Source organism: Rhipicephalus microplus, chromosome 9, assembly GCF_043290135.1.
Source record: "Rhipicephalus microplus isolate Deutch F79 chromosome 9, USDA_Rmic, whole genome shotgun sequence".
Lineage (NCBI taxonomy): Eukaryota > Metazoa > Arthropoda > Arachnida > Ixodida > Ixodidae > Rhipicephalus > Rhipicephalus microplus.
The window spans coordinates 46425904-46449073 of NC_134708.1; the positions used below are offsets into that span (position 1 = coordinate 46425904).

The 23170-nt window shown below is 43.7% G+C and overlaps 1 protein-coding gene across 8 annotated transcripts in view; it reads left to right on the forward strand.

Annotated features, from left to right (window-relative positions):
- Positions 1–3100: 3100 nt before the first annotated feature.
- Positions 3101–23170, forward strand: part of LOC142771727 (uncharacterized) — a 189086-nt gene continuing 169016 nt past the window's right edge. The window contains exons 1-3 of one of the 8 annotated variants that reach the window (XM_075873540.1): positions 3101–3836; positions 11849–12068; positions 16773–17108. In XM_075873540.1, coding sequence (XP_075729655.1) covers positions 16911–17108 — 198 coding nt within the window. In that variant the 5' untranslated portion in view covers positions 3101–3836; positions 11849–12068; positions 16773–16910. The other 7 variants (XM_075873541.1, XM_075873543.1, XM_075873542.1 and 4 more) reach the window with 7 other exon arrangements.

Genomic DNA, 23170 nt, shown 5'->3' on the forward strand with positions numbered 1-23170 from the left:
CTGTAACTGCTAATGCTAAAACAATTAACTGCTAATGGATAAACCTGCATGCATATGTGGACACGGCCATGCATGTAATATTATAGTGTACTAGAATATTCTAGTACACTATAGTGATATGTATACATAGTGTTCATGTGATGTCACTTCTGCCGTTGTCGCCCTCGCCCACCCTGCCCGGGTACCTCCCTGGGTAGCTACAGCAGTTCGCGTGCTGCAGCGCGGTTTCTTGGGGGCTCATCATCTGTTGCTGTGTACGATGTTTAAAGGGAAGCATTGTTTTTTTTTGTTGTCGTACTTTAACGAGCTCATCAGATCACGAAGGCCTCGTTTGTTTACTCGATACAAGACCAGAAAATCAAGATGTGCGACACGTATACCAGCCAACGGCTGCCCGTTACAACCTAGACAAGGGCCACCTCGCTTTCACTACAAACTGCGTGGCCCAAGAACAAGTGAAAGCCCAAAGTCTCGAGCCGCAATTTTAAGGGTGGATGAGCGAAGCGCAGCAGCTCCCATCGAAAAGGAGTCGTGCAGTGCTAGGCAAGTTTAGAAGATATATAGTATTAATATTACTATATTGCTGCTGCCCACGCCACCAAAGTAGAAACGCCCCCCCCCCCCCCCCCCCAATGTGTTTTAAACAGTACGTCCGAGGAAAATATTATGCGAGGGAGATAGAGACTTCGCGTGGTGCGTGCCACGGTAATGCTGGTCATCACCTTTTTTTTTTTCGCGCACGTTTTGACATCTTTCCCACCTCGTATTTTACTTTTTTTTGTACGCTAATGTACAGTGGAGTACCTGAAAATGTTGGAGACCGTGTTAGGGAATTAATTGACCAATTTTTAAAAATCCTGACCCCCCCAACTCGAACCTATCGGCTATATTTCAAAGGGAACTAATATTCTTTCGCATCCATTTTCACAGTTTGTTTCAATGCAATATCCGAATTTCCGCGATCGCCATCATGATTTTGACCGCCTCCCTGACACGCTGATTGTGCACGCAGTGGTCGCGGACAAGTTTGTATGTACAGTATCTTTGTAAGCTATCTCTGTTTGCAGGTAAGTGCTTGGCTATGGCACTTACCCGGAATGAAGTTACACCTGAAGACGCAAATATCACCGAGTTTCTTCAACTAGTTTTTTGTTGTTGTTAATCCGCGCCAGCCAAACACGCCGGTACGTTTCGGAAAGTCACAAGTGGTGTTCTCAATTTTAGGTAATAACTTTCGGTGAAGAAACACCCCGAAGCTCTGCTCCCTCTTCGGGTACTGCTAAATCAACTTGCCTCACTAGGAGCCCTCAAACTTGCATCGTGAGGCAAAACTGAACGGGTGCAAGCCCGAGGAGACAACACGTACGGCAGCGGTAGGCGACGGAGTCGGTAGGTACCCGCTGTTGCGACACCGGGTCTCAGTTTTGTAGCGGGCCCCCGTACTAGCTAGGACCCATCGTCGAACAAGTCAGATGAGGTGCTTGTAATAACGACAACAATTTATTTGCATGTTTAGTAACTGAGTATTCGAAAAGAGTTGATCAAGTAGAAGTCAAGAACTGTACATGAAAACTGTAGAGCTTTAAAATATACAAAAAGACTTCCGCTTATATAGCGCCGCGTTGCCAACCCTGGGCGCATTATCCGCGGCTTCAGTATAGAGATAGGGTGGCTAATAGAGGCTAGAAGGAAAACATTTCGAGCCTCGATCAGTATAACAAAACGAGAGTGTTGTTAACAAGGATAAATATGTTTATTTCCTAACAGTTTCGGGAGGGGTCCTCCCTTCGTCAGAGGATACGTAGACGTTCAAACTTGGTTGCTGCCGCATCACTCACGCCTTGAAAGAGGTTTGCGAGAGTGAAAAAAAAAAAAAAAAACTGTGAACGCTGAGCACTAAGAAGTGTGGCTGAGCACAAAACCAGACTGTGCACATCCAAAAGTCGGTGTAAGTCCACATCTGGTTCTCATCCTGTGCTGGCCAGTTCTCGACGTGTGTGGGGCCACCCAAGATTGCCGCCGCGGTGGCGGAAGGGGCCCGTGCCGTCGCGCGTAAGGGAAGAGTGTCCGCTTAATGGGTCGGTCGGCTCTTTACCTTTCATATTCGCTCGTTTCCCTTCATTTGCCTTCGAGTTGTGGGCGAGCGTTAGCTCTTCTTTTTGTATGTGCACGTGGAGAAAAGACGCTGTACACGTACGAGCCAGTCAGAAAACAGGCATACGGTCTCCAGTTATGAATCTTTGTTGCCCAATTTCCTCCTAGCTTACTTCCCGGAGGCAGGAGAGTCTTCCGGAGTGCTCGTTGATGCCGGCTACTAAAGTTCAGCATTTGAAAATAAAATATGCCTCACGCTGTTCGCGCCTGTCTGAGAAACCGGACTGCGAAAAGGGTTACGCTGATATTTTCAAAACTGTGGTTTGGCAGGTGCAGATGTCTAGACAACGGTAGCTTCAGCAGGGAAGTGGTGTACGTGGTACCGGTGATAACTGAACCACAGTAAAAATGACGTGTCTGTTTGGCCTATATATTCTTGCCCACAGTTGTCGCAATGTAGCATGTATATTGCGTTACTGGAGTGACAATTAAGGCTTTCAGTTATGCAGAATTTGAAAGTTATGCAGAATTCGATTCACGTGTTGTGACCATCTGTGGGCATACCTTGCAGCGAGCTTTTCTGCTGAGATGGCACCCTGATTGAATTTTGGAGGGGTTTGTTTTTGCTCTGACAAGAATGTCCTTCTGGTTTTTATCCCTGCGGTACACCACGTGAGGTGGCTCGCGAAAATTGAAGTTAGTCGTTTGCTTTGCCTAATTATGTTGAAATGGCGGGAAAGTGCGTTGTCGCCGCCGGACGATAAAATTACCGGCAAAATGTTAAAAGCAATGTTACCGGCCCATTCTGTTCCCCATCGATTTTATTTGCTTCCAAAAATACTATTTGGACTTCTTGCTTCCCAAATAGTCCTTTAAAATAAAATAGAAAAGCTTTAAAAAAATGACAGCCTATTTGTTGCACTAAATATTCTGTCTCTTAACATGTACAACCGCTCACTTTCTGTATTATGGCCGTATACATGCGATAAATAACCATCTCTATTAGGTTTTAAGAAGTAAAATGGACAAGAAATTTACAGTTGCGTCTAATTTGAATTCGAAACCGAACCTAATGGTGCTGGCATAAAACGACGCGGAATGCGTTTTTTTTTTTACTTCTTGTTTGTGACTTCATGTGGTAGACCAACGCCTCCTCTAGAAATATGCCTGAGGAATGGCTCGCGCTCCTAGCGGAGTTGGCCTGCCTTCGGTTTTAAACAAACTCCACGCGGTAGCGCTCGCGACCGACATTGTTATCACAGCGTTCTTCATCTGCGGCCCATAGAGGCGCGTCAGTCGAGAGTTGTTCGAGAGCTGCAACTGTTCACCACTATTTCAGAGGCAATGCAAAGTGTTGCGTTGTTGCACCATCCGCCACAAGTGACGCTAGCGACCAAGAACATTTTCAAAATGAAGGAGAGAAAAGATGTGGCACCTGTTTCTTTTTTTTTTTTTCATGCGGCAGGCATCTTTTTATAGGAGGCGTTGGGTAGACGAACGCGCCACTTTCATTTTGCGGACTCACCTGAGTAGCTTGTGTTCGCCGTCATTGAAGTGCCAATGTGCCTTCGACGCTGCGGAGATTCGTCCAATTCGCTGAGCATACTCGCGTAGGTGTCATCTGAGGCGTCAGTGACGAGTGGATTCGTGGTATGATTGGTACCTTCGCGGAACGTCAAACGCGCACGATGGACGGCACGATGAAACGTGTGTATTAACCCTCAGGCAGCGAACATTCGTAGGTGATGTACTGCCGTTTATTTTCTTTGTCATGATTCCAAACAAACTTATGCATGTTACCTATTTCTTTCTTTTACAAACTCTTCGGGCCGTTAGAACGTGGTTCGATGTAGTTCGTATTTCGATCCCCGAGAAGTGTAGGCGGGTGATATCGAAAACGTTGGTATGTCATCGCAATTGGGAAGTATGTAATGCATTATTGCAGCACTACCTTATGACGCTTAACTTGGAAACAGTGGCCTGTGTTTTGAACACTGACTGCAGAGCTTGGAATGCACTCAGTCAAAATAACCAGGGGCGCACTTCCACAGCAAGCGTCGCCGTGTGTCTTAGCGCTGCAACCAGCATTGGCTACTTTTGTTGCGATTACTTTTGTCCGTGTTTGTGATCAGCGTTGAGCTGGAGCGTGTGACTATTCGGTTATTTTTACTGCGGGTCGTCATAACGTCAATAAGGTTGTGACCAGTATGCAATGCCAGTATGCCCACTTGTTAGTCTCGCCTAGAATGATTACTACTCGAGTCATAATGCTACGATGTGCCGTACAGTGCATTAATTGTGGTAACATATGCAAATAACCATGGTTTTATGCAAATGAAGCACACAACATTGCTATTCTTGAAACAGTTTACCCCTCTTCCTGGTAGGAAGTGCTCAACATTTACACAGGAACACAAGAAGCAAGCGCTTAGCTCATTCGATAATTAAGCGATTTCGCGTCAAAGCTTATGTATCAGCAGGGTTTCTATATTCCTTTTAATTCTTAGTACTGATACTTTCAACAATGACTGTGCAATGAGGATTTGCCCTGTTGCTTACTTAATGAAAACATTCATATTAAGTGATTCCTTAATAAGAAAACACTTTTGCAACTTTGCTAATGGAATGCCACCTCTGCAGTTCATGTGAATATCTAAAACTCTTTCGACAATTTTTCAAGAAGACATTGCACCTTTCGTGCGAGTCGTTCAGATCTCTAATAGATTAAATGCTGTGCATAGTGTCAACGTTGTTATAAGGCATTAAACATGCACAATTCCACCGAACACAGTGTGCCATTACACAGTAATCTGCTGTGGTAGCTTTAGCTCATTTTTTTTTAAACTCCACTGATATAGCACTCGGCACGTCATGTGTCCAACTGATCAAGTTTGCCCTCTTTAGATGTGGAGTATACATGGTGTGCACGATCGACAAAATGGTGGAGCATGCCTGCCACATTTTATGGCTTTTTGGCCGAGAATCGCACAATACGTGGTTTAGTTATGATTGCTCATCCTTGAAGGTATGCTTTAGTTTTTAATTAAAGGTGGCTATCTTCATACAGAAGGGCTTTCATCAACTTTTTATTCAAATGAGCTTCACCTAGTTCAGCCAAGCCACTCGATAAGATAATTTTTAAAAAGGTTTCAAGATCACTTTAAGCATTTGCTTTTTTTTTTGTGGGGACAATTGAAACATGGTACCACGAACACAGGTGGCTCATGTACAGAGATATTGCTTCATTGTTTTAGATGTCTGCATCTTGACTTTCCTGCAAAAACACTATGCAAAGGCCAGATGTTGCAGAGGTTAAGCTTTAAGCTAGATTTAATGCAAATGAGTTCTGCAGCAACTTTCAAGGTAGCAGAAGAGTGAAGAAAGGGAAAAGACACAACCACCTGTTTGTGGCATGAAGCCTCTAGGAAGTTCATATGGATTTCACAGAAAGAACACCTTCTTAGTGACTGAAAAATTCGTCCTGGTTCGGGGATTGAACCCAGAACCAACGACTTTCCGGGGCAGTCGCTCTACCAGTTGAGCTACCCATGAAGCTAGCAGTTGACAGGGCGAAGTCATAGGCAGCTCGAAGCGCTTGGAAACAAGTAATGCAATTGAGTTCTGTGGAGACCAGAAAAGTGGTTGAAGAGGCCCTGCAACAGTTTTGGACAGGCTGATGTAGCACTGGAATGCGTGTAGCAATGCTTACTGAGATGAATGCAACAAAAATTATGGGAATTGGTGCAAAGAAAGTGAAGTTAAGAGTCCTGAAAGTTCAAAGCTCGAACAGACGACAGCATGAAACGTTTTTTTTTTTTTTCGCAGTTCACTCGCCTGCTGACGTCAAAGACCGCTTTCAATCACAGCGCGCGTCTCGTAAAGATATACCGAAATGTCACCTCATAGTGGCTTTCACATAATACCTCGCTACCGCTCTTTTTGACGGCGTCGTTAGCATTGTTGCTACGAACCACGTGCGTCGGGTAGCAGATGCTCCTACGGTCACATTAGAGTGTACTAGAACAATCACACTGTGTAAGATACACACATACGTTTTGCGCGGGGTCACTTCTCGGCTTGCTGGCAAGACGCATTCTACGGCAACGCCTGCGCCCACCCCCTGGTGCAGTTTTGGCTCGCTAAAAAGGCCGCAGGTGTTTCCATCTTTAATGTCTGGCGTACCATAACCTCGTTCGCAGGCTCTTTGTTGCCTTCGTTGTTCTGAAGATACATCGTTGAGGAACAGTAGCGATTTCTTTCTGAGAATTTGTAAAAAGGGTTTTTGCTGTTTTTAGCATTCACACGTATGGCCTAGCTACCACGAAATGAATATGGCGTGCTATTTTTGCGTCAAGCCAATCAAAAGCGAACAATCTGCCGTCACATGACACAACATCACTTCTCATAATATAAATAGCCGGTGTGTATCACCACAGCCTGAAATCAAGGTAGTTTGTCCCATGATATAAAGTTTTAACACTGTTGATTTTGGCGTTGCTGTTTGCACAACAATATCAGCGCGTTCCTCATCACCACAAGAACCGATGAAAAATGCATGCTCAAATAGTGTTGCAGGGCCCCTTTAAATGTGTGGAGGATATACGACAGCGTAGCAGTGCGTCAGTGACAGCGAAAGATTTAAAGGGGTCCTGCAACAGGCTTCCGAGTTATGAAAATGTTGCAATATTAGTGCATTCTGCTTCACAAATCATATGTAGCAAAGGTTTTTTAATACAGCAGGTGTGAGAGGGGCTATGGAGATTTCTTGCATGCTTCTAATGCTTTCTCTCTCCTCTTTTACGAGCAAGTGCACTGAAAGCTTCGCCAAGAATTGGATGGTACGGGGGCAAGAAAATGCGTCTCTTCATCTGCACTTTTTTAACGCGTTAGCGTTAGAAAGCTACTGTCGCGAAAATTCCGGTGTCTTCACCGTTGGTTTTGAGCGAAAAATGGTCCGTGAGCGAAAAATCCAGAAAGAAGGAAATAAAATAAAAAATAAAATTTTCGTTCTCATTGAGAATCGAACCCGGGCTGTTTGTGTTGCAAGCAAGTGTCCTACCACAAAGCCGAAATGTTTTTTTTTCTTTATTGCCTTGCATATCATGACTGTTCACAATTTACATATTTACATATTGGTCCAAATTCAAGTGCGTCACAAAATACACCGACAAAAATCATTGAGGTACTGTCAGCTCTTGGCTGACCTTAATCAATACTTGGGCATTCGTAACAATCGCTGAATGCGCCCAATCCAGTCTGGCACATCCTCTTGGCCTTTCAGCATTTCAAAAAAATGGCACACAGATTCGCAAAAATATTGGCGCACAGCTAGCACTTCTACATCCGCGTTTTCAAAGGCACATCGGGTTTTCCATATACTGTGCAGGCCCAGAAGCATTATGAGATGATAAGGTACACCTGCCTCGTTTTTAACCGAAAAAAAACGGATGCCATGTGGACTTAACGGTAATTCTTTTTTCAAGGTTCTTTGTAGTATGTCCCAGAAAAAGTCCCCGCTTCAGCAATCTCTAAACACGTGTTCAATTGTTTCCGGTTTATTACACAAGTGGCAATTTGTGCTCCATGGCACGAATATTCCCTTATCCTACAACCATGTTTTAACTGGTAAGGTACCAGTATGTAATTTAAAGAAAAAAGTTTTGACCCCTGGCGCTACAAGCATTCTATTAACACGTTTCAGAACATCCTGTCCTGGGCCTGCACAATATAGCTGACGGTAAAATAGTACAGGCCGTAAAACATCGACAAGGTCTTTATGCAATTTTTTACATGGTACTTCAACCAGATACTCTAACGAAAATCTCACTGACAAAAAGTGGAAAGACTAAACAACTTCCTTTAAATACCCTTGTATGGGTCCTTGCATATTTGATGATGGTACGATAAATCCCGGCAGCACTCTAGATAACCTTAGTTGTATAACTAGATAACCTTAGTTGTATAACGATTCTCAAAAAGGGGTCATCAACATCACGCACAAAAAGGAATCGATTGACAAGTTGTCTTATGTAGAAATGAAGTAATCCGAGCCCGCCATCTCTAACTTTTCTGAACAGGTTTGTGCGGCTTGATCTTTCCCGTACAGAGCTCCATATGAAAATCGCAAATACTCTGTGTATTTTCTGTACACTTATTCTACTGCAGTGCAAAACCTGCATTACGTACCACAGCTTGCTCACCAGAAACAAGTTGCACGTTGTGGCCCGTGCGAATATCGAAATACCCCAACCTTTCCATTTTTCTACATCATTGCGCAATGCCTGTGTTTCTTTTTTCCAATACGGTTCTCTGTCGTGACAGAACTCCAGCGGCACTCCTAAATACATCACTGGTGTTTCCTGCCGTTTAATATTTGAAAATACTCTTGGCGTGACGTCCCATTCCCCATGCCAGAAGCCAAGGCACTTATCCCAGTTCACGGCACTACCACTCGCCTGGCAAAAAGTTTTCACGGCATTTACAGCATGCATTATACTCTCATAATCTGTACAGAAAACTGCAATGTCGTCTGCGTATGCAAGGAGGCTAACCTCAGTTTCGTGCAATTTAAAGCCGCTTATTGCAATGTAATTGATTACACTTAAACAGAAAGGTTCAATAAAAATAGCAAAAAGCAGGGGCGATAGTGGGCACCCCTGTCTGACTGACCGCAGCACAGGTATACGCTCACCCGCAGTTTTATTTATTACCAATCTCATCGTGCATCCAGTGTAAGCCATGCGCACTCCGTCGCTAATCAAACTCCCTACGTTAATGTGCTCAAGTAATGAAAGAAGAAAGTCGTGCGACACGTGATCAAATGCCTTTTCGAGGTCAATTTGAAGCATTGCGTCACAACTTTCTAGGATTAATCGAGCTATGTTTATTTTGGTCATTATTTTTCTTCCCTTTATGCCACAAGTTTGGTGGGGCCCAATCAGTTTTGTCATAACTGTCTGGAGTCTTCTCAGCCAATATTTTCACAAATATTTTATAGTCAACATTAGTTAGGCTGATTGGTCTATATGCAGTAACACTTCTTAACTTCGCGGGATCTTCTGTTTTAGGTATTAAGACCGTGCGGGCTGACAAAAACGATGGTGGAAGTTATTTACATTTAAAAGCCTCGTTAAATACTTCCCTTAAGATAGGCGAGATAACGTGTTTTAATTCCTTGTACACTGCAGCACTCTGGCCATCTTGTCCTGGAGAATTACCATTGTTTAACTTATCAATTGGTTTTTCAACATCTCGCTCTGTTATATGCAATTCGAAAATTTCCTTCCTTTCATCATCAAGTCTTGGCATCAATGAAATGAAATCGCTATTAAAACGATCTGCGTATACACTTGTTGGTGTGAATAACTCTTTGTAATATTCGAAAAACGCACCGGATATTGCTTCTTTCGTATGGCACCTTGTTCCTTTACATTACATTTCTCTTATTTCACTTTTACCCATTGACGAGGTTTTGACGAGGTTTTGTTGTTTTTTTGTTGCGTTTTAGAGTTCGTTGAACTCATGGTGAGTACATTGAGGACACCACTATTCAGGGTTTCAGGTTGGGTGCGCTTCCGATACTGTTATTCTGTTTCACTCAAACGTAGGAGAGGAATTCAGAATAACTAGTGTACTTGTTTTAATTAGGTAAAAGGGTAAATATGCCTGGTGGGGTTTGACGGAATTGTCTGGCGCTCACTAGGTGAGGGGTTGTGTTTCATATGCGTATGTGATGTCTGTTGAGCCAAAATGATGCAGGTGGTCACTACTTCATCAAGGACAGCCTTCACCAGACCAGACGTCAGCGCTGATCCCTCTGAACTGTGGCTGCAAACCTCAGCCCATCGAGATCTTCACCCCACCGCGCGAGAGACTGTTACGACCGTCATCATTATTGAAGTTTTTTTGCCTTTGTGAACGGGACGAAAATATTTCGACACATTCCAAGCCAGGGTGTGCTGTCAAGACGGGTTGAATTTCTTTCGGCAAAACCTGAACGAGGGGTTCGGGACTGGTTCACGCAAAGAAAACCCACGAGCCAAGAGAGGTCATTGTGAGCTCTACTCAAGAAAGGCCATTGTGTTTGCTGCCAGCAAGGCTTTCGAGGCAGACAAGGAGGCAGCTGGACCATTTTCGAGGTCACCGAGAATCTGGAAATCTCGGAACCAGCATGGTATTTACAGTTCAGGCTGCAAGCTAAAGCCAAATTGGTTGTGACTGCATCTTGGGAGGACAAGCGGAGCCCCGGGATATGTGCAGCTAAGCCACAGCTTCTAGCAAACAACCAGGAATGGAATGTGGAATGAAGAAAAGGATAATGCACTATCTGCTGTGGCCCTTGCCGGAGCCCGCCTGGGCGACGAGGGATTAGTTGACTATTTCTTCCCCTCTTCTCCATCGGATCGGCTGAATAGGGTGGCATATTTTGAGGATATGCTGGCCCCCCACTACATTGTCCTATCCAAAGAGTCAGGCAAATTCGACATGTGTACTGGTAGCCGGTTTTTTTGAACCTCACCCAGCTGCCAGAAAAATCTTGGAAACCAAAATCATCGGACGTGCACGAAACTTGGTGACGTGTGCGAAAACGTCGGAGCAGTGCTTTGGTGACCATATGTGGGCATCGTGTGGACTGTGCCCTCTCCACATGCATTGTGTGGTGTCTTTCCTCTCCTTCGTGGGTGGAGCACCTAGACCATGGAGGGCCTTATTGGCGGAAGCCGCGAACAATGTGCCCAGTGTTGGCAACGAGGCGCTATATAAGCCGAAGACTTTTGTGTATTTGAAGTTCTACAGTTAAACAGCTCTCATGTGCAGTTCTGATCACTTAATCACCTCCTTTCTAATTCTCGGTTACTAACCAAGTAAATAAATTGTTGCTGTTTTTACGAGCGCCTTATCTGACTTGTTTGACGATGGGTCCTAGGACGGGGGCCCGCTACCAAACTGAGACCCGCAGGACCCGGAGTCGCAAAAACTAGATGGCAGCGGTGGGATAGCGTCAACCCAGGTCGCAACCATTGGATTCAGCGGAGTGATGGCGTCAACCCAGGTTGCAACGACTCGACGACAGCAGTCAGATGCTACAACCCCATCGACTTCGAGAGGCGATTGGACGACGACGGTCGGATGCTCCGAGCTCATCGACTTGAGAGGCAGCCGAACGGCACTTCTAGGATGAACGGGTGTGCGCGCCCGTCTCAGAGGTGATAAGGTGTAGAACGCAAGGCGACAAGTAGGTGTCACCACCGTCTCGTCTTAGCAAAGCGTTGGAAACACTCGCCTTTCCGTGCAAGCGTTGCATGGTCAGCGTAGCGTGATAAGCGGTACGGTCCTTAAAATTTCTTATGTATGCCTTTTCTAGTAAAATACGCACATGCAGAATATATACGTGTTGTTATGGTGCCCCAAACATGTGCAATAATTGCTTTTTAATTCGCAATCGCACTAGCATGAACGCGGAATCTTGAGCAACATGGGGTCAACCGTTTCAAAGTAGCCAATGCCATTGAGAGTGGACACAGACATATTAACAGACAGACAGACCAAAATTTTTGCGTCGAAGGTCCCCAAGAAAAACTATCGTCTTTAAAGTAAGCTATATATTTTCGGATTTAAAAGACACATTTTCTTGCAAGATGCAACTTTGTTATAAAGCACTTGTGGCTTGCGCAGCGAAACTTTGTGGGCGGCAGCGGTAGCAGTGACACGGATCAACACATCGTGGACTAAGCGCATCCTGTATTCATTACAGAATCCAGCAGTGAAGGAACAACCAAGATATCTTTTTATCGAGCGCCGACAGCTGTCACCGCGGTCAAGCCTGGAAGTACAGACACGTGTACAGATTGGCGTCGTGGCCAGCCCTTAAAAGCGTCAACCAGAGGCCAGCTACCATCACTTTGTGGGCGGCAGCGGTAGCAGTGACACGGATCAACACATCGTGGACTAAGCGCATCCTGTATTCATTACAGGTTTGTGATACAATTTTATTACTCGATACCTTAGCATTAATTCCGTTGTCTCACTGCTGCTGCTGCCCCTCAAGCTATTGTACTTGTATGGGTTTCGCCTTCTGGAAGCTTCGTTGCTATGTCTGCTGTCGCTAGATGCTCATCTTGCGAGGTACAGTTCGAAGAAAAAGATCTAGTTGTGACATGTGCTGAATGTAGCATGGTTTTTCATGTTGGAAAGTGCAGTGGAATCGGTGACCGATCTTTTCGGTCAATGAAAGACTCATCTAGAAAAACCCAAAAATGCGGTGGCTGCCGGGGTGAGACACTAACTGCGTCTGGCCTATTGCAGGCACAGCTGGCAGAAATCAGCAAGAAGCTGTCGCAAATCTCTGTGCTAGAGACAAAATTAGACAGACTAATGGGCTTGCAGGATACAGTGCGGCACATCGAAACATCTGTTCAGCACTTGTCTGATACCTATGATGAACTAAAAGATACTCTCATTCGGCAAGAGAAGGACATTTCTTATTTGCGTCGCCGAGTCGAAACTGTAGAGAAGTCGCCAGAAGTTATGCAAATTAGGGTGTTGAAACGACAAGTGAGCGAATTGGAGCAGTACAGTAGAAGACAGAATATCGAAATTCACGGCATTACTCCTCACGAGAATGAAAGCCTCTTTGAAGAAGTTAATAAAATAGCGCGCTGTCTTGAGGTCCCTGAACTATCTGAGAATGACATTGACGGGCTGCACCGCCTCCCGACCAAAGAAGGCAAGCCTCCAGTCGCTATCCTCCGATTTGCATCAAGAGCAGTAAGGGCAAAATGGTTCGCGAAACGAAAGCAACTAATGAACAGGCTTCCGGGAGTGAAATTCTTTGACAACTTGACTGCAGCCAACAAACAACTGCTCTGGATGGTGAAGCAAAAAGCAAGAGAAAAAGATTATCAGTTCGTCTGGACTTCAGAGGGCAGAATCTTTGTGCGCAAGCAGCCTGACATGCGCGCAATCAAAATCTCAATCGAGGATGATCTGGCCAAAATTACGTAACACCCCCTGATTAGAAACTCCCTTGATTCTAGTAAACAATGGCTACTCATTTAACTTCTGAGCATTTCAATAGCTTAGTACAAGTTGAGGATTGCTTCCGTAAGAAACACGCTTCACTTTTTCACATGAACACAAGAAGCCTCAGAAATAAACATGTAGAAACCGAGGCATATTTATCTCAGTTAGATGGTTGTTTTGATTTTTTAGCTTTCTCTGAAACCTGGTTCTCAGATGACGCAGAAGTGCACAATTTTGTCGATTATAAGCATGTTTCTGTTTACCGTTTCCGGGAGGCGTGGTGGGGGCGTGTCCCTTTATGTTCACCAACGTAATCACTTCTACACTCTGAGGGAGTTTACTTGCATGTGCGATGATTTCGAAACGGTTGCTATTGTATGCCGCAACTTTCTTATAGCTGTTGTTTACCGCCCGCATCAGGCGGCACTCTCAAACTTTCTTGACTATGTCGAGACGCTACTACATTATGCCAATGCTAATAAATGGAACGTCATTATGGTCGTTGATATTAATGTAAATCAGTTTACCGATAATCAAGCAAAATTTCAGTTACTTGAAGTTATGCTTGCGAATAACTGCGATAACCTAATTCACCAGGCCACCAGGGTCACTTCACAGAGTGATACGCTCATTGACTTATGCTTTACAAATGTACCAAAGGCTGAAACTTGCTCTGGTGTCCTGGGTTCAGATATCAGTGACCATTTATCCATATTTGCAATTTTTCAAACGCATAATTATTCCAGTGCAGAAAAGTTCACTACGAGACGCATAAATCAGCGCAGCATCACTTTATTTCAGTCTCTAGTCGTCAGCACAAACTGGGAAGACGTGTACTCCGAGCAAAATCCATCTAGATCATATGAAATATTTGTGTCAAAATTACAGCACGGTTATAATACTGCTTTTCCTTTAACAACAATAGTGAAGCACAGAAAGGCCCGGAAGGCATGGATCACGAGCGACCTTTATTATCGTATTAAACAAAAAGAAAAATTATTTGCTAATTTTCTAAAAACACGCGATCTTCAAATATTACAGGAATTCAAGAAGTTTAGAAATAGGTTAAATGTCGACCTAAGGAAGGTCAAACTTGCCTTTTTTGAACGCAAGTTTGAAAGCGTCGCCCAAATTAAGTCGTAAGACATGGAAGGTCTTTCGTGAATTGACAAGTACCCCTTCGTCAGGAGTACCAGCGGAATTAGAAGTCGATGGCGTGAGGTATTGTGGGGATTCTTTAGCAAACTTGCTAAACAATTATTTTATCAATGTTGGAGCTGCTGAACCCCTCCATACTGTGCACCCAGAACAAAGTTATATGACATACGTGCATTGTGCTGTGAAAGACACTTTATTTATTTGTCCTACTTCAGAAGATGAAATCATGTCTATTCTAGGTTCTCTTGATAACAAATCAGCTGCCGGAGAAGACGGCATAAAAGCTTCACCAGTTAAGGCCGTGGCACATTACATTTCAAAGCCATTAATGCACATTTTTAATGAAATGATATCATCTGGTATCTATCCTGATAGGCTAAAAATTGCTCGTGTGACTTTACTTCATAAAGGCGGCAAGTGTAATGAGTTGGGTAACTATAGACCAATATCTGTACTACCAATATTTGCTAAAGTTGCAGAGAAAGTCTTATGCACGCGATTTAATAAATTTTTGTCAGCGAAAAATGTTATTGTTGAGCAACAGTTCGGATTTCAAAAGGGAAAGTCTACAGAAAAGGCACTTGTACGAATAAAAGATAAAATCATCCAAAATATTGAAAACAGGTTATTTACAGTCGCTATATATCTAGATTTCCAAAAAGCATTCGACTCCATCAAACACGAAATTTTATTCCGTAAACTTGAAGCATACGGCTTTAGAGGTAAAGCACAAAATCTTATCCGTAGTTATTTGCACAATCGACTACAGTACATTTGTCTCCAGGATGCTCAATCTGAAGAAACTGTAATCAAATATGGTGTGCCCCAAGGCTCTGTACTGGGCCCTCTACTATTTATAACATATGTGAATGATATTGTTAATATCCCTTTTACTGGGGAGGTATTAATGTATGCTGACGATACGAGTGTTTTCTTTTCTGGGAATGATTTGAAGGAGCTAGAGGCGATGTCAAACAACTGGTTGAAAGAGCTTAATCTCTGGGTATCTTCTAATAAACTAAAAATAAATGTTAAAAAGACAAATTTCATGCTTTTCTATCCTAAAAATAAAGTAGTAGATTACATTATGAAACTATACTACGGCAATTCGCAACTAGATCTAGTACACAATCATTCGTTTCTAGGCGTTTCTTTTCAATCAAATTTAAGTTGATCAATACACGTGAACAATGTAAGGATGAAGGTAGCGAAGTCTATAGGCATGTTGAACCGTTTACGTAACTTTTTAACAACTAACTTAAAGAAGGAATTGTATTTTTCCATAGTACATTCTCACTTTAGTTACTGCTCGTTAGTGTGGGGAACAGGAATTAAGACTGATAATGAAAAGCTTTCTTCTTTACAGAGGAAAGCAGTTAGACTACTGAATTCGTGGTATAATGTAGATGCGTCAGCTCTCATGTTAAAGTACAGAATTCCACAATACTGCCTTGTTTACGAAATAAAATTGTCGATGTACATATATTGCGAAGTATCGGGAGACTGGGGTTCATTTAGCCGTCGCTATTTAAGCAGGAACACCGGCCACGACCTTTGTAAAACACACATAGTTGTGGAAAGAACATGCACAAACTATGGAATGCAAACAATAGACTTCCAAATTATGAAGTTATGTAATGAGCATCCTGTAATAATTGAACTAGCACGATCGTGCACCAACTCAAAAAAATTCAGAATGAAAATTCGGTCCCTCTTTAACACTTAGGATAAATGCACTCTCAGCACGGTAGGATGAGCTTACAGTCTCTCATACTATTTGTATGTGTATGTTTTTGTGTATATATATATATATATATATATATATATATATATATATATATATATATATGTGTGTGTTTGTGTGCTCAGCAATGAATACTATTGTTATAATGGTTATTTCTATTGCTCTTTTTATTTGTACGTATATATTTTTGTGTATGTCTATATGTTATGTGTGCTCAGCAATGATTTCTAATGTTACAATAGTGATTTCTTTTGTTCCTTTTTTTATTTGTATGTATATATTTTATGTATGTATATATGTTTATGTGTGCACTTTGCAATAATTTATATTGTTTCTATTGCTACTGTTACGCCCAGCGCGAGCAGGACCATGTCAGGGGGCTAACCACCTCCTTTTGTCCTGACCGCGGGCAATGCTTTTTGTACTGTCCGAAAAATGAATAAATGAAAATGAATAAATGAAACGCTCCTTAGGAGCAGCCTGACAATAGAGCGACACGGGTGACGAACGATAGTCCTCGCTGGAGGCCAGTCTGGCTATTCTGAGTGCCCCGCAAACGTGCTGTGACGTTGACAACACTTGATAGACCTCTGCAACGTCCCGAGACGATCACCGGTCTACGTCAAACTACAGAAAATCTCGATTGCTCCAGAATTCCCGGATGAGCATGCACGCTTTCTTTGAAACTAAATTAAAGAGTGGGCTAGGCAGGGGTGGCGTGAGCACTATGCCTGATCGCCGCTTGTTTTTGCAGTTCGCTTTTTGGTCCGCCGCCCTGCTGCTGTGTTCTGCTGAGCCAAGGATCGTGCCTGACCCATCACCCTGGCCTGCGCATGCGAACTTCGCGGTCCCTCCGGAATCGCCTATCGACGACGTGCCCGGCAGACTGGTGATGCTTGATAGCCCTATCTTGGGCTGTCTGCCTCGCTCACCTTGCCGGAATGCCTGCAGCGACCCCTGGAAGACGACCAACGCCTGCCAAGTGACGTCACACTCGACCCGTTTAAAAGGACTTCATCCCAGCACCTTCTTCAGTGGGCTAGGCAGGAGCGGCGTGAGCACTATGCCTGATCGTCGCTTGTTTTTGCAGGTATGTTACCTCACAGACGCTGCGTTCTTTAGAAGTGATGATCGTTTTCTGCTGCTCTGTGCCTACCCACAAAGTGTTGTTTCATGTTATTCACACATTGTGTTTTGCTTACATCGTCTTATCCTAAACGATGACGTTGAACTGAACCCGGGCCCTCTCAAGGAAACCCGTTCTAAGGTTACTAATAACACAAGTGATTCTGCCAAAGGACCATCGAATCGCGCCAAATCAGCCTCTGATGTGGCGTGCCCTCGTACTGAGCGCTGTCACCGTATCGGTACGACGCACAATGGCCTTCCACGTCCAGTCATTCTCAAACTGTTGGATTTCAGAGATAAAATGGATATTCTGAGCAATGCTCCAAAGCTAAAAGGCACTGGTTTCTGCATTGCTGAAAATTATTCTACGCGAGTACGTTCGTTATGTAGGAAACTTTGGGAGGCCACCTCATCTCATCGTAGCAATGGTTCCACAGTTAAAATACGTTTCGACCATGTTTACATTGACGGCATTCGTCATTACTGGGACACTAACCTTAACATGCTATTAAAAAGTCGGGTTAATGTAAACCGCCCCCCTTCTGTGCCTGCATCCGTTCAGTCTAGTTCTTCGTCGCCTTCCTTAACTGCCCGTAAGCTACCAGATAACCTCACCCTCCTTAATCTAAACGCCAGGAGTATCACTAGTAAATTTCCAGACCTTCTTTCTCTTGTCTCCTCGTATTCCCCCCATGTGATCGGGATCACCGAAACATGGTTACACGATGGCATACTTGATTCCGAATTTACCCCACCAGGATTCATCGCAGTCAGGTTTGATCGCTCTAATACGAAAGGTGGTGGTGTTGCTTTGCTACTGCGTTCTGACCTTAAGTTTTTGGTGTTACCTTCTCCAGCTGCTACTGAATCAGTATGGTGCAAACTGCATCTTCCTAAAAAGTCAATTGTAATCGGTGTATTTTATCGCCCTCCCGGGTGTTCGGTTGAAAGCATTCACTCCCTCAGCCAATTCATTCTTGAACATAACTTTTCTGCGGCACATTTTGTTTGCTTGGGTGATTTCAATGCACCTGGGGTTAACTGGTCGGCATTGACCCACAGCGGTCGAGATACCATTATTAACAAAGCACTCCTAAATTTGTCACTCTCTGCTGGGCTTCTCCAGATCGTTACTGGCACCACAAGGTCCAATGCCCTACTGGATTTGGTTTTTCTTAGTGCTCGTGCTGCGCAGAATGGCTTCACTTATGAGATAATCAAAGGAATATCTGACCACAGTGCAGTTGTTGTTAACATTCCTTCTTCATTGCCGAAACCTGGTTCGCTTTTCCCAACTTTCCCCGACTTCAATAACGCTGATGATAATTCTATTATCGAGGAATTGTTCGATAGCTTTGAAGCGTTCAACGAGCTAAGTCTCAGTGGTGACACTAACGCCCTTGTAGATTTCTTCGAGCGGCTTGTTAACTCCTGCATACGGCAGTTTATTCCACTAAAAACGAAAAAGACTAATCCCAGTGTTCCATGGATGAATCGCGACATTCTCCACTTATCACGCCATGTGAATCGCCTCAGGCGATCTAAACGTAACAATAACCCTGACACTATCACCAAGTTCAATCTCGCGAAAGAAGAACTTCGATGGATGACAAACTCGGCTAGGGATTTTTATTATCGGGTGCAGCTTCAAACTCTGCTTAAAAGTAATCCCAAAAAGTTTTGGCGTTCTATCCTTCCTAAATGCACTTTACCGCCTTCATTCACCTCTGATGGCGAAACATTATGTGATGCAGCTGATATATCAAATGCCTTCAATGACTATTTTAGTTACAATTCTTCTGTTGACAATAACATTGTTCCTCCCTTCCGAAATCGTCTCTCTAATATCTCCATTGGAAATATTACAATTACCACAGAGGGCATTCTGAACCTTATATTGAATCTGGACGTAAAAAAATGCAGTGGTCCTGATTGCATTCCCTATGCATTTCTACTCCGGTATTCCCAATGGTGCGCTCGGTATTTTGAAATTATTTTTAACACAACGATCCACACCGGTACCGTTTCCTCGTCCTGGAAAATAGGTAAAGTCCTTTCTCTTTTCAAATCCGGCGATAAGCACTCCTTTTCCAATTATAGACCAATTTCATTAACCTCATACTCTTGTAAAATGCTTGAACACGTAATCTTTAAACATATCATGAACTTCCTCGAGTCTAATAACCTTCTGTCCAATTTTCAACATGGGTTTCGACGCGGGTTCAGCACGGTGACGCAACCTATTGCCTTTTCACATGACATTTCCATGAACCTTGACGCAGGATATCAGGTTGATGCCATCTTTATCGATTTTTCTAAAGCCTTTGACACTGTTATTCATTCAAAACTCTTGCACAAATAAAATAAGATCCTCAATAACCCACAATTAGTTCACTGAATTTCTTGCTTTCTTTCGAACCGTTCTCAATTTGTGTGCTTTGATTCCGTTGCTTCTTCCCCGGCCAAAATCACTTCTGGTGTTCTGCAGGGCTCAATCCTCGGGCCTTTGTTATTTTTGCTTTATGTTAATGACCTGCCTGATATTGTTCATTGTAAGATTCGATTGTAAGATGATTGTGTTTTATATCATGTAATCCACTCGCCCAATGATCACATCCTTCTCAACGATTCATTTGCATCTTTCTGTAACTGGTGCCGTTCCTGGCAAATGAACATTAACTACAAAAAAACGGTGTTCATGTCTTTTACTAATACATTAGTTCTTTCAGATTTCAACTACTCATTTAATGGACTGTCTTTGCTGAGAGTTTACCAATATAAATACCTTGGCGTGCTTTTCTCTCCTAACCTGTCCTGGTCTCACCATATTGATTACATTACTTCTAAAGCGCTAAAAAAAACTTTGTTACCTCCGGCGTACACTATCTGCGGCCCCTAGCAATACAAAACTAACTGTGTACAAGACCCTTATCCGCCCCGTGCTCGAATACGCGTCACCTGTATGGAACCCCTACAACCAGGGCGAAATAAAACAAATAGAATCGGTACAGAAAAAGGCCATTAGATTCATCTTCAGGCGTTATGACTCTGCTTTTTCACCTACGTCAGCATTACCATCTTTGAACCTATCTCTACTTTCATCGCAAAGGAACATTGAATCTCTCAAGTTATTACATTATATAATTTATTCGACGTGCAAACTATCAAAAGATCTCTACTTAACATGTTCCAGACCTTCTTCAACACGCCAATACCATCCTTTGAATATGACACCATTCTATGCCCGTACTAGCACGTTTAAATTTAGCTTCTTTCCACTAACTGTTGAACTTCGGAATAACTTATCCGGTGACATACGTCCTTTGCCCTTAAATGAATTCTTGTTATCCATAAATACCCTTTGACAGTTTGTCTTTTTCCGTTTCACTGTTTACTGTGTTTACTGTGTTCTCTTCCTTGCCACCATGTCTTCATTATGCCACCATGTGATGCCATGTATTGCCACTTTGTATATTGCTTTCCTTCGCAAAGTATTACACCATGTTTTGTACCGGCCTGTTACCCACTCCTGCCATAGCCCTTACGGGCTGCAGTATGTAAAAATAAATAATAATAAATAAATAAATAAAATATGTCATGGGCAACGCTCGCCACTAATAATCGGTCAAGATCGAGTGCCCCCGCACGCAGGGTTCTCAAACAACCCAAGTATATCTAGAGTTTCAAAAATTGGTGTCGGCGGTTCCTTCCAGTTCAACCATGCCAAAGAAACACACGCACTCACTACACAGTGGTTTATATGTTTACTTTGTTGTAGACGATACAGATTATTTTATTAAAATTTCATGACAGTAAGGTTCCTGTCGTCATCACGAGTGAACACTACGCAGAGGCGGAAAAACTTTGCTGCACCTAAGGTTAAAATGAACTAAGCAGTGAAGACTAAGCAGTGAAGAAAATTTTTGATAATTCGTCGATAGTTCTCTGTATTTTAAGAGCTGTATGACGCCATAAATTGATGCACCCACATTTTAGAAATCTCAGAAAACTCACTTTATTTGACAAAATACAAAGTTCAAGGCACCACGCGAGGCAAAACCGAAACTAAGCTCATTGAGCACGCAGGAAATTCGTCAGCTCATTTACGTCAGGCCGCAAGTTCTTTGCACTTCTTTCAAGTTGGAGAAAAAGCCTGGTCAGAAGTGCACACTAAACACAGAGAATAAGCTTCAACTCTCACAAGCAAACGAAGCTTTGGGAGGCTTACAAAAACAAGAAACAGTTGATTGGTTGATTGATTTATTTATATTTATTGATTGAAACTTTATTTTGGTCCCGAGAAGACGCAGGCGAGACCCCGCGCCACCCTGCTAATCCCGCGTAGGGACCGTCAAGCTGAGCTTGGCGGCCCGTTAGAAGCAGTATTATTATTATTATTTTTTTTACATCTGCCACTCATGACGCGATGCGCTAGTGAGAATGCATGTTTAGTTCTGGGCAGAATTACAGGAACAGACTTCGCGTAACGGTCAATGACTAAAACGAAATGAAAAAGTTTATGAATAAATGACAAACAATTGGTTGAACGCAGTATTTTGTCTGAGAACGTATGCAAACTCTCGCTTGCCATGTAAATTCGATAAGTAAACAAGTCTATTGGTTCTTGAAAAATGAAATGCACGAAAAATTTGTCCGTGCGTCTAATCCGAATTCAAAACCGAACCTAATTGTGATGCGAATAGAGTGCCAATAAATGACGCTCAATGCGCGTTTTTTTTTTCATTAAAGTTTATGGGTTTTTTTGTTTGTTTATCATGTGGTGGACCACCGCCTCCTAGATTTCTTGTGCCTGCCAAATGAGCGCAAAACGCCGGTCATCTAGAGCGGCGCACCCTACGTAGGAATAGGAGTGTTTGTACTTGGCCTTTGAGCCAACATTCGCAGGTGATGTACTGCTTCTTATTTCCTTTGTCACAATTCCAAACTGGTGCATGTTACTTATTTTTTCTTTGACAAGCTCTGTGCAATGTCGTTAGAGATTGGGTTATTACAGGTTCGTAATTCGTACCCCAAGCAATGTGGGCGCGGGTACGATAAACGTTTGTTTACAACGCAATGTTTAAACCGAGAGTAATTCGTACCCCGAGCAATGTGGGCGCGGGTAACAAACCACGTAGCCTAGCGGATGCCCCCCCCCCCCCCCCCAAAAGAAAAAGCAGCATTAAGACGAGGTCGGTTGTAATGGAACACGATACGCACGTCTCGCGCGCCCTACATCACCGTGCTGATTGTGGCTCGCAGCGGGGATCCACAGGGGATGCGTACACGCGTCAACTTTCTGTGTGCCCCTAACCGACTTTGAGACGGGGACAGTGTGAGCAGTGCAACTCCCTCTGGTCAGTGGACAGTGCCGCTAGCCTATAAAAGTTTGTTTAAAACGCAATGTTTAAACCGAGAGGCGGGATGTACTCGTTGAAGACGCTTGCGCTCTTCCTTGGCTCGCGTCTCGTCGGTGTTACCCGCGCGCTGACTGTATTCTTGAACGCAATCTGTGTTTTGACTCGCACCTCGTAGGTGTTGCTGGTCTTCCACTGCCGACGCTTGCGTTCGGCTTCCCTGAATCGCGCCTCTTCGGCGTTGACGTCACCATTAGCGAATGCGATCGGCTTCGCTAACCCTCGCAACGCCGGTGAGAGCCGGGCCTACAGCCGGCAAAGGTACGCGCACACTAGCGGGAACCATGCCGCGACGGCGTCCCGCCGGTCGGCGCGATCGCGCATGTGGTGCGGCAAGAAGGGGCGCGCTGTCCACATTGTCGGTAAAAAGACTTTAATTGTCGGCGCCCATCTCCCTTGGTAGCGATCACTACGTTCTTTGCACTACTCTCCCACTCCCCTCTCTTGCTCGCTTCCATACTCGTCTTACCCAGATTGGGAAGTGGTATCACTTCCGCTTCCTTCGTCTCTCTGCTTCCTCTCCTTCTTCTAACTCAGACTTCTCAGTCTGTACTGAGACCATTTTGGCATCGCTACATCCACACTCCAGTACGGCAGACAGCCGTCT